At 36.1% G+C, this 15,752-nt stretch overlaps 1 protein-coding gene across 1 annotated transcript in view; it reads right to left on the bottom strand.

Moving 5' to 3' along the window:
* Positions 1-6,596: 6,596 nt before the first annotated feature.
* LOC106871145 (uncharacterized) overlaps positions 6,597-15,752 on the bottom strand; it is a 10,294-nt gene continuing 1,138 nt past the window's right edge. Inside the window, exons 1-2 of the mRNA XM_014917455.2 lie at positions 14,866-15,752; positions 6,597-6,714 (exon numbers count right to left, since the gene is read on the bottom strand). The exon at positions 14,866-15,752 is cut by the window's right edge and continues 1,138 nt beyond it. Coding sequence (XP_014772941.1) covers positions 14,895-15,752 — 858 coding nt within the window. The 3' untranslated portion in view covers positions 6,597-6,714; positions 14,866-14,894. The remainder of the gene's footprint in view (positions 6,715-14,865) is intronic.

The following is a 15,752-nucleotide window of genomic DNA, read 5'->3' as shown; positions in this document are numbered from 1 at the left end:
AAGGCATTCTTCGGACGAAATGACAATTTTGAAAAAGCGCAAACTCATTGTTTGGGATGAAGCAACTATGTCCCACAAATGTTTCCTACAATGAGAGACCGTAGAGCAAACATCCTTGGAGTTGCGACTCTACTTCTTGCAGGAGATTTTTGACAAACTCTGCCTATTATACACAAAGGAACACCCGCTGGTGAACTTAATGCCTGCCTTAAAAATATCCCTCCTTTGGTCGCATATCCAATCGAAACAACTCACCATCAACATGAGATCACTCCTACAGACTGGTCAGCCTACAATCCAGTTTTCGGAAATGCTCCTTAAAATCGGCAATGGAAAAATTACATCCAACAACAATGTATACATTGACGCTACTGTCTCCAGCCCTGATGACATATTCTGCCGTTTACCCAAATCTTACAATGGAATAAATAAAACCAGATTGGCTTTGTGACAGGGCTGTTCTTGCACCTACAAGTGCAGCTGTCAACATTCTTAACTATGACTTAGTCAGCTACCTTCTCAAGAACATTGTTACAGATCAGTTGACACCGTTACCGACCTCGGTCAGCTTACACACTTTCCAACAGAATTTTTCAACTCCCAAGATCCTACAGGACTCCATCCCCATGAAATTCACTTAAAAGTCTGTTGCCCTATCATCTTCCTACGCAATCTAAACGCACCCACACAGCGCAAAGGAACTCGGCTTGTGGTCAAATAAATGATGGACCACGTCATTGAAGCCCAAATTATCACGGGACATGGCAAAAACGATATTGTTTTCATTCCGAAAATTCCGCTAACCCCAAAAGACAGCCCCTAACCTATGCAGAGATTTCAGTTCCCTCTCAAACTCAGCTTCACCATGACAATTAACAAAGCACAAGGTCAGTCGTTCAAAGTTATCTGAGTGGACCTTCGAACATCGTGTTTTTCACATGGACAATTCCATGTCAGTTGTTCCAGAGTTGACCATCCAGACAAAACATATTCATCTATGCTCCTGAAGGAAAGACAAAAAATGTCGTCTACAAAGCAGCCCTACAGTAGTTATTCCTCTACTGCATTCTTCATATCTCCAGCAAACTGTAGCCGTTAGCAACCAGACTTCTTGCAAGCATTTCATTGATATTTTGCTTCATTTCCCTGATTCCTGTTAATAGTACATTACCTTCAATGGCCCTTCTTACTTCACGCACGCTGTTCGCTCATAAGCATTCTCTGACATTTATTTTTGTACACACCATTATTCTATTTGTGTGTTTGCTGTAAATGTTTGCTTTTCTTTATCATACATGACTTTCATTGAAAAAAAGCTTCAATGCGGTTGTGTCAGGCATTACGAGAAAAATAAGCACATGATACAAACTGCTTCAAGTAAGATATAGTACCCCTAATGCCTACTGAAATTGCAATCTCATTCCCTGGATTTTCATTTATTACTAACTGCCAAGTTTGAGTTCAAAACAATTTATTCATTATCTAAATTGCTTAATACCATATCATAAACTGCTAACGAAAATAGTAATTATACATTTTACGCTTATCAACTTGAAACGACTTCTAACTGCGGGCTAATTCAACTTAAACCGTCCACAGCAGTGCACCATTTTAATAAATTACACCGTCCAAAGGACGGGTGCATTTGCTAGTATATATATATATATATATATATATATATATATATATATATATATATATATATATATATATATATATATATGGGAGAATTTACGAAAAAAACAACAGACGAAGACAGGTGGTGTAAACAACAAATGGATGTATTAGTTTAACGCTCGGGAACAGAGAAAGTCTTTGACGTTTCGAGCCTACGCTCTTCAACTGAAAGGAACACAGAAAGAAATAAGGAGAGAAGCAAGGAGAAAAAGATATAAATGTAGTGGTCAGCGATCTATCATGGCGAATCATATATATATATGTGTGTGTGTGTGTGTGTGTGTGTGTGTGTGTGTGTGTATAAAGGGTGTTTATACAGTTGTCAACTAAATTCACTCAAAGCAAAATTGCTCGGCCAGGGGCTGTAGTAGGAGGCACTTTCCCAAGATGCCACGCAGTGGGACCGAACCCGAAAACATGGCGTTGCAAAGTGAGCTTCTTAACCACACAGCCATGCCTGCGCGTGACTATGACTGTCGTAAAGATCAACTCCAATGCATGTTTGCTAACATCAACCATATATTCTATATTCTTTCTCGCACTGTCTTTTAGTTTTCTTTCTTTGTCTCTTTCTTTCTCTGATGTTTTCTAATGTGTCTGCACACACACACACACACACACACACACACACACACACACACACACACACACACACACACATACACACGCAAACACACACACACGCACATACACATCCCTGCCATTGTCGCCCTGCCTTCTCGTTTCTTTATCTCTTCTCGTTTCTATATTGTTTTAGTACTATGTACAGAAGGATTTAAAAGACGTTCACTGAGGAATCCATGCTGGGAAAAAAAAATCGAATCAAATCAGAAAAAAAAGAAAGAAAGAAAAAATGACGAAAAGGTAAAAAAAAAAAAAAGGGAAAAAGAAGAAAACACAGTTACACTTCGGAACTTTGTGACTTTTATTGTGCCAACATCTTTGCCACATCTTTTAATGTGTTGACATCTGTTGTACCAATAAATGCTTGGATTTCCATGGGTACCAGAGAATTGCCATATGTTTCATAATCCTTCTTTACATGATCCAAAGGAAGTTGTGACATTTTCTTTCTTTCAGGATCTATCTATCTATCTATCTATCTATCTATCGATATATATATATATATATATATATATATATATATATATATATATATCTGCCTGTCTGTCTGTCTCTGTGTCTGTCTGTTTGTCTATCTATATATCTATCTATCTATCTATCTATTCGTGTATTCATCTTACTGCAGAGTGTGTGTGTGTGTGTGTGTGTGTGTGTGTGTGTGTGTGTGTATCACTACTTTTGTTGTTATTGCTATTGTTGTTATTATTATTATTATTATTATTATTATTATTATTATTATTATTATTATTATTATCATTATTATTATTATCATTATTATTATTATTATAAATTGTGTTGTCTCTAATACTTTCTATTGGAAATCATTTTCGTGTTATTCTTTCTTCTCCAAGAGATTTTTTTACCTAGATTCATGGGAATTCAAGAACGCCTTATTCGATAAAACTGTTATAAACACACACACACACACACACACACACACACACACACACACGCACGCACGCACGCACGCACGCACACACATATTGTTTACATCCTTAATGGCGTCTCTCTGCACCAAGACAAAAAAAAACAAAATGAAGAATTGGCTAATGGCAAACGGATATGAATTGATTTACTTTTTCTTCACACTACGCTTCACCTCTGCATTTATCAAAATCTTGTTTCTTCTCGGTCTTTTTTTTTTTTTTTTTTTGGTCTGAGTGGCGCATGTTAAAGTCCTAACATCTCCCTGGTAGTCGTATCCAAATGCGTTCGAATTTCAGCCGTTGATGAAGAGGAATACAACATACAACTATAACTATTCCAGTTGTTTGAGCGTTAAAAATAAGTCTTGGGATCAATTTGTCCGACTAAACCCTTCAAGGCGGTGCTCCAGTATGGCCGCACTAAAGGGCGATAAAAGATTCTCTCATTATTTCATTCTTTTGTTTGTTTCAGTCATTTGAGTGCGGCCCTGCTGGAGCACCGCCTCGAAGGGGTCTTTTTTTGGTCGAAGAAATTGACTCCAGGACCTATTATTTGTAAGCCTAGTACTTATTTTATCTGTCACTTTTGCCGAACCGCTGATTTACGAGAACGTAAACACACCAACATCGGTTGTCAAATGATGGTGGGGCGACAAACGTAGACACAAAGACACACACACACACACACACACACTCACACACACACACTCACGACGGGCTTCTTTCAGTTTCCGTCTGCCAAGTCCACTCACAAAGTTTTGGTCGACCCGAAGCTATAGTAGAAGATACTTGCCCAAGGTGCCACGTTTTGGCACTGAACCGCGAATACTTAGCGGCATTTCGTCTCACTTTACGTTCTGAGTTCAAATTTCACCGAGGTCGACTTTGCCTTTCATCCTTTCGGGATCGATAAGTTAAGTACCAGTTGCGTACTGGGGATCGATCTAATTGACTGCCCACCCCTCCACCAAAATTTATATTAGATTAATCATATCCGACAGCGTTCGGATCTCTGCCGTTGATGAAACGGATTACAACAACGGTAATTCCGATTGCTTTTGATTTAACAGAGCCACTTGCTCATGGAATTATGATGTAAATATGATTGATTATTCCGCATACATTTGTAGACTTAATGTAAAACTGTCCGTAGCAGTGCCGGGACCATTAAATTATATGTACAGTATACATGTGGTTATGAGTCAGTTCATGAATCTCATCATAGGCCGATGATATCTGCTACTGGTACCATGTAAACCAGTGCTACATGTTCCATGGTCGGGTGGTCGGCTTCTAAACTACCTCTCGCCAAACTTGAGTCGCTTGCTTTCTCTTGTAATGAGGGTGTCTCAACACCCAGCAAAACAAAAAACAAAAATCTGTCGAAGGACGTATAATCTCCTAAAGGGCCAACGGTGATCCAGTTGGAGAAAGCAATGACAAACCAACCCAATATCTTTGCCAAGAAAACACTATGAGAAAGTCAGAACGCAGTAACGCTAAGGCTTCTTCCGATGAGAGAACTCGCCTTTAATCAGGAAGGTTTCGCTATAGTACCATCAACATGCTGCAAAAGCGCACGATGCATAGCGACGATGATAGGCGCGGTGAAGAAGCTCGGTTTTGCAACCACGTGGTTTCGGATTTCAGATCTCACTGAGTGGCATTATGGACAAGTGTCTTGCACAATGGCCCCAGGCGAACCAATTTCTTGTGAGTGAATTTGGTAGACGGAGATTGTGTGGAAGTCCGCCGTATACATACATACATACATACATACATACATACATACATACATACATACATACATACATATATATAAGTGTTTGCACTCCCGCTCATCGCTTGACAACCGGACTAGCTTTGCATACATCTTCGTAACCTAGCAGTTCACCCTAAGAAACCGATAAAACAAGTAGCAAACTTTAAAAGATAACTTTTGTGTTCGACTAAACCCTTCAAGGTTGTGTCCCACTATGGTCGCACGAAAGGCCAATATGTGGAAAAACTAAAAGCTAATAGATGCACTTAAAGCTGCAAGAAAGCTCTAAGTGACAATTGAATTTTTCCTTTTGGTTTTATATTGCGTATAGTTGGCTTCGTTATTTTGTAATTTTCACGTTAGCATTTCGCTAAATCAGCCATAAATTTATATTGTGAATATATATATATATATATACTGACAGTCCATATCATTCGACGATTGAGTAGTCACTACTGACGAGCCTGCAATTTTACAGGTAAGACAAGTCTAGTCTAGTGATCTGGCTTCGCATATAAGGCGGTTATCTCCCCCGTTAGTACATGAAAATGTGCTTTCTTGTATCTCTAAGGCTTTTAACTCTTATCTACAGAAATACAAGTGCTGCCCAACATCCTCAGTCACAACTACTGACAATTGAATTTTTTTTTCTTTTGGTTTTATATTGCGTACAACTACCTTCGTTATTTTGTAATTTTCACATAAGCATATCGCTAAGGCAGCCATAAATTTATATGGTAAATATATATACTGACAGTCTAGATTTAGCCAAACCATTAGGCGATGTCGTAGTCGATACTGTCAAGCCTGCAATTTTACTGGCGAAACAAGTTTAGTTACCTGGCTTCGCTTATGAAGTGGTTATCTTCCATGCCAGAACATGAAAATATGCTTCCTTGCACCTCTAAGGGTTTTAACTCTTATTTCTAGCAATATAAGTACTACTCAGCACCCTCAGTCACAATTAGTAACAACTGAGTTTTTGCTTTCGATATATATATATATATATAGTTGGAATGTACAAAAAAACAAAAAAAAAAACAAAAGACGAAAATAGGTACGTGAACAACAAACAGGTGTATTAGTTTAATGCTCGGGAAGGTGAGAAAGTCTTTTACGCTTCGAGCCTACGCTCGTTAACAGAAAGGAACTTGAGAAAATAAACAGAGAGAGAGAATAAAAAAAGCTTTAGTGGCTAGCGGTCGATCATGGCGATATATATATATGTGTGTGTGTGTGTGTGTGCGCGTGTGTGTGTGTATAAATATTTGTCTGCGTGCGTGCCTTTGAAGATTTTTTGTATGTACTCTGTACATATGTGCATGCTTATAGATATGCATACACACACACACACACACACACACACACACACACACACACACATATATATATATATATATATATATAAGTCAGTAAATAATTTGCTTCTTCGCAATGAAAACCGGTTAGAAAAAATCTTTATTAAATTATGCTTCCAGTTCAGCATTCTGGCTTTTTTTCATTTTCCTATATATATATATATATGTATATATAAAGAAGCAAAAATGGGAGAGAGCAGTGTGGAAGAATGAAGGTAAAAACAAGGACAGCGTAACGTGACGTTGTTACAAGTAAAAATTTTTATTACTTCTCCATCATAACATTGTATATATTTATGTAATGTTTCACCAGTTTTTACAGCACCCATTTTCATGTGTTTCCGGTTTCAGTTCTCACATTGGTATCCTGCAAAAAAGAAATAATAATAATAATAATAATAATAATAATAATAATAATAATAATAACACAAAGCGTTAAACATTAATTAACGGCATACTGTTTACAAGGATATAATGACACACAGTATAAGTAATTGCATTAAAATAACCATCTGTGTATCATACTTAATGTAAATACCTCGCAAAAAGGTAAATTTACTGCGGTTGTAGTCCAGAGGTAATATATCTTATGGGCGTGCTGTGTTTAAAAACAGCAGTTTTATCAGTAGCAGACGAACATCGTCCAGCAGCGTCGGCCAACATTTTTTTTCTTCCAGATTCAAGAAGACGCTTGTAACAACACTTTAAACACACCCTACTAAACGCTACTTGTTACAGCTGACCAGTTTGCAGAATGTAGTTGGAACATTCAGAAGGTAGCTATGAAATAAAATTTTGTGTTAAAAATTGCTAGAGAAACTTATGAAATGCTCCATATTGCTTATGGATTAACTTTTTCGGTGGCACAAGAGGTTCAAAAGCGGTAGATTAAAAAGTTACGAGGAGTTATATGGCGTGCGTAAAACAGAATTCCGACATTTCATTTGTTTATAGTTGATATAAACGTGAAGGATCAAATGTTAAACCTCTGTAAATTTTTAAAACAATTTTTGGAAAAAGTGAATTAGACCCTGAGAATCAGCATGGAAAATTACATCAATACACCAAATTTGAAATTTTTCTCAGAAAAGATCCAAGTGATGAAGTGTTTCTCACAATATTCTTTTATTGGCTTCAGTCATTTGACTGCGGCCATGCTGGGGCACCACTTTGAAGAGTTTTAGTCAAACAAATCGACCCCAGGACTTATTTTTCAAGCCTAGTTCTTATTCTATCGGTCTCATTTGCTAAACCTCTAAGTTATGGGGACGTAAATACACCAACACCGGTTGTCAAACGGTGACGGGGTACAAACACAGGTACACAGACACACACATAAATACACACACACACAAAGACATACACACACATATATATACACGACGGGCTTCTTTCAGTATCTGTCTACCAAATCCACTCACAAAGCTTTGGTCGACTCAAGGCCTATAATAGAAGACACTTACCCAAGGTGCCATGCAGTGTGGGACTCAAACCAGGACTATGTCGTTGAGAAGCAAGCTTCTTACCACATACACACACACACACACACACACACACACACACACACACACAAACATACACATATCTATCTATCTATATATATATATATATATATATATATATATATATATATATATATGGGAGAATATACGAAAAAACAACAACAGACGAGGACAGGTGGTGTAAATAACAAAAGGATGTATTAGTATGACGCTCGGGAATACGGAAAGTCTTTGACGTTTCGAGCTACGCTCTTCAACAGAAAGAATACGGAGACAAGGAGAAAAACACGGAGAAAAAAAATTGAATAGTGTTCAGTCAACGGTCAATCATAATAATGGCTGATCATAACAATGGCTGACCGGAAGTTAGAAATTCTTTTTTCATATATATATATATATATATATATATATATATATATATATATATATATATATATATATATATATATATATATATATATGTATGTATGTATGTATGTATGTATAAATATTGTGAGTAACTCTTAATCACTTGCCGCTATTGAAGTTGTTTCCCTTTATAATATAATTTACTTTTCTAAATTATCCGATATGGGTTCTAATTACTCACTGGAGTTACTCCATCTAATTTTTGTGTTCGAAAATTCATTCCACTGCCTTCTTTGTTTCCCAATGCTTTCTATTAATGTTTTAACGTTCATAAATTCTGATGACCAAATAAATTTGCTCATTTTTCTCATTGTTAAATGTAATCAATATATATATATTATATGCTATGTGTCAGCAATATCTATTTGATACGCTATTTGTATTTGTATTGACACTTATTCCTTTGTTAAATATTCTCCTTCATATATTCCTGTATATTCCACTATTAACTTTTTTTGTTCAGTTTTCTTAGTTCTCATGTATTCCAACTTTTGCCTATTTACTTATTACACTGCATCAGTGTTGCTAACTTAAAATCACAATTTTATGCTAAATTTCAGTAGAAAAATACCAAAAAACGCTAAAATATGCTAAATAAGAAAAAAAAATACTAAAGACTAATTATATCAAAAAGTTTAATTTTAATTTACATTTTTATTTATTTTCTTCAATTGTATTCAGCTTTGAGAAATAATTTCTTGAATTTCACTGATTTGATCACTTTCAGCTGCAGTGCTTAAGTCTTGACTTCTGCATACATTTAAGGTCCCAATCTTGTTAATTATGTGTTTTGGAACATCGAAGTTTTTGCCACATTTGCCACATCTTTTCAGGTCATATTTTATTGACAGTATTGGTCTAAGCATAGGAAGATGCATTTTGTTTTTCAATTTTGATTTGATTACACCCTGAACAGCCATTCAACCTCTGCATTTGAGTTTTGCATTGCTTCTAAGACAGGTAAAATTGGCTCTTTGAAATGCTGTAAAATATTCTCTACTGAAAAAATATTTGATATTCCTCAGTATATTAATATTTTCTGGAAAACGGTGCTTGAGCTCTTTATAAAGGCAGAGTAAACATTGTTATGCTCTTTTGCGAATATTATTTTCTTCAGCCTTCTTGATAATCATTTCTGCTATCTTTCTCTCAAACCTGTAGCTTAAATTTATTTTGGAATCCCAAAATTTTTCGATAGAAGCATCAGGATCAAGAGGATCAATTCTACATGTTGGCAACGCAATCGTATTAGCAACAGATTTGATCAAATTTGAAAGATCTTCAAGTAATTTTGTTTTGTCGACAGAGTTTGATTCAAACAGTTTATTCACTTCCTGAACATGCTTTAAAATTGGATGCAAAAATAAAAGGTAAAGTTCATTCCTAGAATCACAAAGCATTTCATGTCATGTTTGTGCTATAAAGCACTTTTCTTTTGTAGTTGTAGTTTGGAAGTGAGTTTGCGATTCAAACCATTGGCTTAAAATTCTATTTACTGCTGGTTCTATTGACAGCCACCTAGTTGTGCAAGAATTCACGATCTTCAAAGGCTCTTTATCATTGATAGCAAGGTAAAGTTGTTTGTAGGCACTTTGTCTTGTTGAAGAATGAGAGGACCATTTATAGGTTTCGGATACTAAAAATTCTAAACTTATGGGCAGGCATTCAGCACAAGTGTGGAATACTGCCAACTGTAAAGAATGACATCTAAATAGAAGTGATGGTGGAACTTTTTTTAATTTCTGGAAAACACCATTGTTGACTCCTGTCATGACTCTAGCATTGTCAATTCCTATAGTCAGTAAATTTTTTTTATATCTAATTTCTTTTTCGCTAATTCAATTTTTAAGGCATCTACAATACCATCTGCATCACATGTTTCTAAAGATACCAAACTGAGATATGCATGTACCACTTTTTTGTGAGTGTTACTATATAATTATCGATATATCATTGGATTCATCTAATAACAGGCTAAATTTTCTATCTCCTAGATCAGAAATCAAATCTCCTCACAATATTTGCACATTTTGTACGATTCAACTTCACTTTGGGAACAATCAGACATATAATTCTTACATAACTCTATTAAGTGATCACAGCTATTAAATGAGTGGCAACAAATAAACATTTCTAAATTTGCTTCAAGCATAGATGTCTTTATCATTTTTGGTTTTAATAAAATTGGTAAGAGGAATCATTTGTGGAGTCGATACCTTATGTTTCTTTGCTTCACAGTGGCTTACTAAAAGAGAATATTTTGCCAACATATTACGTCTACAATATCTGCAATGTGCTTTAGATTGGTCACTAGGTACTTCACACAACCACTTAGAAAACGCTGGCATCTTAAGCCATTCCTTTCGGAATTTTTGCTGGTACAACTTTGTTTTTTCTTTGCTCATTTTAATGTAGTGGTAAGCAAGAAATTAAATTGAATGATTGATAAAAATATAAAATTGAAAACATAACTTAACAGTTTGCCGCTAACAATTCTTTCATTCGCCGTTAACAATTCTTATGTTTGCTGCTTACAAATTCTTGAGGTGAAGAATACTGATTCAGGATGCTGGGCGGCCAACTTATAAGTGGAAAAGTAAAATCAGCAAAAATCCTAAAACTGTGTTTTGATATATACGTGGGAACATCATATTTCACTTCCAATCTTGCATTTAATATCTATTGGTAAAACTCACAAACATAACTACATTACTTGAAAAAAAAAGTAGAAATATAAAGGGGGAGACTTTGCCACCCTCGTATTTCTACACAAGATCTATAATCCAAAGCAAGCATGAAAAAACACAGGCCTATTTTAAAACAGTCAAATTGAAAGTGAATCAGTCAACCTGTCACGATAAAAACTCATCACTACAGAATAAAGCATTGTTAGGAAGAATTTCCATGCTTTCATTCTTTGCAACATATTTACATTATTAAGTAGTGAGTTCAAGTGCTGACATGAGCTATCTTTCCCCCCTCCCCACACCAGCATCACTCTGTATCCAAGAGGGGAGGGAGACTGGAAAAGTTCATAACTTGATAAGCTTCCTTTTAATAAAATTTCAATTGAAGTTTCATGAAAGTGAAAGAAAAACTCAACAATAGCCGATAGTACTAAAATTTGGCTGTAAGATACTTTAACGAAAGTAGAAAAGGAAGAAAAAGAAGAAAAAAGGGTAACTATTATAGAAATGTCATGATCAGAGAAAAATGCTAAAGAAATGCTAAATAAAATTTTAAACCTGCTATTTTCCTTGCTAAATTCTAGATTCAAAATTTTTCTGCTAAATGCTGAGAAAAAAAATGTTAGATCTAACATAAAATATGCTAAATTGGCAATAATGCACTGCATGCATGTTTTTTTTTATTTTAATAAATCAAAAAAAACAGAAATAATTTAAAATTACAGTTTTAGAAAGGCAAAGTGTGTGTCTACACAAGGAATATGGTTCTTCAGCACCTTTTGCAGCGAATGTGAATAATATTGCTTATTATGTAGATTTGTAGCTTTTGCACAGACTGTATCAAATCTGCTTTTATTCTTTAATGTGTTTCAGTCAGGTGGCTGTGGTCATGCTGGAGTACCAAGCTTTAGCATTGACTAAACCTGCTGTTCCTTGAAAATCACTGGAAAATATATGAAACCTCTTCGTAAGATCATGTACCATGTGTAAATATGCAGGTATTTTGGTAATTTTGGATTCATATACATGTATAATATTCGGAGAGTGATAAATATAATTTTCTTATTTTCCTTTATTTTTTTTTGGCATTTTTACTTACATCGTCATACACTCATTAGCAACTTTCGTCATGTACGTTTTTAAACATTATTTCAATCGAATATTCGTACGTACAGGCCAAAATGTTCTGATAATCAGAAAGTTTAGTGAAACACCCGCCGCCATTGTTGACGGCTATGGTACTCTAGAGACAATAATAATGTAATAGATAAATATTGCTATTGGCATTTTCAAACTATATGTGTGTGTGTGTGTGTGTGTGTGTGTGTGTGTGCGTGATATATATATATATATATATATATATATATATATATATATATATATATATATATATATATATACACCTACATACACATAATATTCTTAAACAAGGATATTACTGACAGTGATTTCGAAGTGTCGGCTAGTTTAGCTATCGTTGGATTGCATCGAAGTTGCTTGCCTTTCTCCCGAAATTGCTGGCCTTGTGCCAAAATTTGAAAGTAATATTACAGTACATACGAATTAATGAATGTATTTATAGCTACTAAGATGTCGAGTTGGCAGAATTCGTTAGCACGTCACGTCAGACAAAAACGCTTGGCGGCAGATTTCATTTGTCTCTTAACTTTCTCAGTTTTAATCCCGCCGATATCAACCACGTTTTCCGTCTCTGCGATGTCAACCTTGTCTTTCATCTCTGCAGGGTTAATAAAATACAGAACCAGTCAAGTTCTGGGGGTCGATGTAATCCACTTGTTCCCTTCCCTCAAACATTGCTGATCTTAAATCCCGCAACGGATCGGCGTCCCTTTCAGAGAGAATGTTGTGGTTTTGGCCACCGTTTGACCACCATTGCTGGTGTGTTTACCTTCGTGTAACATAGCGATTCGGCAAAATTAACCGACAGAATAAGTACCAGGTTTAACAATAATAATAATAATAATAATAATAATAATAATAATAATAATAATATTCGACACGTCTGACTAAAAGTCTTCAAGGCGGTGCCCCAGCAAGGCCGCAGCTTAATGGACTGAAATAAGTAAAATATAAACGATAAAAGATATAAGATGCAGAAATGATGAAGCAGATCATCTTCACATCAATCTCGCAAGGGTGGGAAATGCGGGTCTGCAAGAACCATAGCCATTTCCCCTTCCTAATATGATTATCTTATTTAATTATTGTTTCCGATTTAGTCACAAGACCAGCAATTTTGAGGGATGTAGGTAAGGCGATATTATCGACTTTATATTACGAATCCGGAAGTATAAAGCGATAAGCCGGCAGAATCGTTACAGCGTCGGACAAAATGCTCAGCTGCATTTGTTCCGACTTAATGTTCTGATTTCGAATTCCACCGGGGTTGACTTTGCTTTCCATCCTTTCGGGGGTCGATAAAATAAGTACCAGTTAAGCACTGGGTTGATGTAAATTATTAGCGCGCTCTCCCAACCCAAATTCCAGGCTTTGTGCTAACAGTAGAAAGAATTATTAATCCGGAAGTATGAGGTAGCAAACTGGCGGAATCGTTACCACGCCGGACAAAATGCTTAGCATTTTTACGTTCTGAGTTCGAATTCCGCCGAGGTCGACCTTGCGTTTCACTCTTTCGAAGTCGATAAATAAGTTACCAGTCAATAAGTTGCCAGTCAACAAGTTACTTAACACCACTCCGAAATTGCTGGTCTTGCGCCAAAATTTGAATCCGTTCTTAATACGAAAGTATGAAAGACAAAGTGGAAATTTAGCGAGTTTTGATGTATGTAAAGAGTTGGAGAATACCCCGAAAGCATGTTTTTTTCTCGATGCTCTGCTAGTTCGCCGTCTTTAACAAGTTAATATGATAATAAAGGAAAACATCCTGGCGTTTGTGTTTGTGTTACAAATCATTGTTATGGTAATTAAGGGGATGTGGTGAGTGCCGTATAATGACAAATAATCAACAAACAATGTGAATAAATGAATTCTGTTGATTACTTAATACATGAACACTTCTCTCTCTCTCTCTCTCTCTCTCACACACACACACACACACACACACACACACACACACACACACACACACACACACACACACACACACACACACACACACACACACACGCACTCATGTACAGTTAGGGAAAGAGAGCGAAAAAGATTGTAACTAATAACAGTTTGTAATTTGTACAATTGTCATTGTTACGTGGTATTAATTAGTAATAAAACGACACAATAATATTAGCCAAAACAAGCGCAGCAAACCAAATACTTTAATATATCTATTAGATACCCGACCATTTTATGTTACAATCAACTTAATTCAAATTCATTAATCTGCACTTTAAACTTTTACCCTTCTGGGACCGACTGATTCGTTGTGCGTCATATGAAATCAATTTTAATAGAAATACACACGTACAAGCATATATTCAATACAGCGATAGATAGATAGATAGATAGATAGATAGATAGATAGATAGATAGATAGATAGATAGATAGATAGATAGGTAGGTAGGTAGTTAGGTAGGTACGTAAGTAGGCAGGTAGGTATATAGTTAAATAGATAGATAGATAGATAGATAGATAGATAGATAGATAGATAGATAGATAGATAGATAGATAGATAGATAGATAGATAGGTCGGTCGGTAGATAGATAGAGAGATAGGTAGGTAGATAGTAAGATAGACAGACAGATAGATAGATAGATAGATAGATAGATAGATAGATAGATAGATAGAGTCGTAAGTAGAATAATATGGAGACGGTAATCATGCGTAAGGAAGCGGAAATGCGTTTGAATGTTTGTTTCTGAAGCTGTTCGTGTGTTCATGTTCGATTAATACAATGAACGAGAAAAAGCTTAGTATTGTATAAAAATTCAGGAAGACTTACCAGACTAAGATGCCAGTTTTCTCTGTGTATTACCTTGAGAAGTTATGACCAAGTTGATGCGTAGAAGGAGATGCTTTATCGGAATAGGTTTGCCAATGAGCAGAAGGAGTCTTGTAATCTGTTCCACCTGTAGAGAAGGAAGCATGGGGCATGGAACCGTGAAACCATTTCACAAAGGGACTGTTGATTGTCTGACGCAAGAGAGCTTCGTCAAGACGATAAGCTTGCCTTTCGGCCTCGGTGTATGGTGAGTAAATCGGATTCAGGTTGGGAGCGAACGGAGACATTGTTAAGCTGGAATGATTAGTTAAATATTTAGCGGACATTGGATATACGTTTATGTCACATGACGCCTTTCGGCCTCTCCTTCGCGAGCGGCGTCGTTGACGGAAGTCCCCTCTCATAAAGTCCTGCACATTAGCCGGATGGATGGCCCAATAATTGCCTTTGCCGTCTTCACATCTGCCTGCTTTTACAAAACAATCGTTGAGGGATAAATTATGACGAACACTGTTCCGCCAACCTTGACTCCGATTTCGGTAAAATGGGTAGTTGGTTTCGATCCAAGAATAAATTGATCCAAGACTTAATCTCTGCTGTGTAGATTCTAGAATAGCGGTTGCTATTAACGCAATGTATGATAGTGCCGGTTTGACATTTTCACTGGAAGCACTTTTCACAGTCAATTGTTTGTCGTTTTCTCCACCGTCATTACTATTATTTGCATTTTGTTTGGCATCTTTGCTTAAAGACTCTGCACAGTTACCCGTAGATATTGCATTATCTTTGAACAAGTCTAGGTCGGACCCAGACGTTGGAGGTTCAATCCCATCGGTAATATTTGTATCATTGTGTTGAGTAAGGTCTGGAATAAGTTCGTCAGATTT

Source organism: Octopus bimaculoides, chromosome 20, assembly GCF_046866305.1.
Source record: "Octopus bimaculoides isolate indiv1 chromosome 20, ASM4686630v1, whole genome shotgun sequence".
Lineage (NCBI taxonomy): Eukaryota > Metazoa > Mollusca > Cephalopoda > Octopoda > Octopodidae > Octopus > Octopus bimaculoides.
Note: the sequence above shows the minus strand (reverse complement) of the source record. Positions and strands in the feature narration are given on the sequence as shown.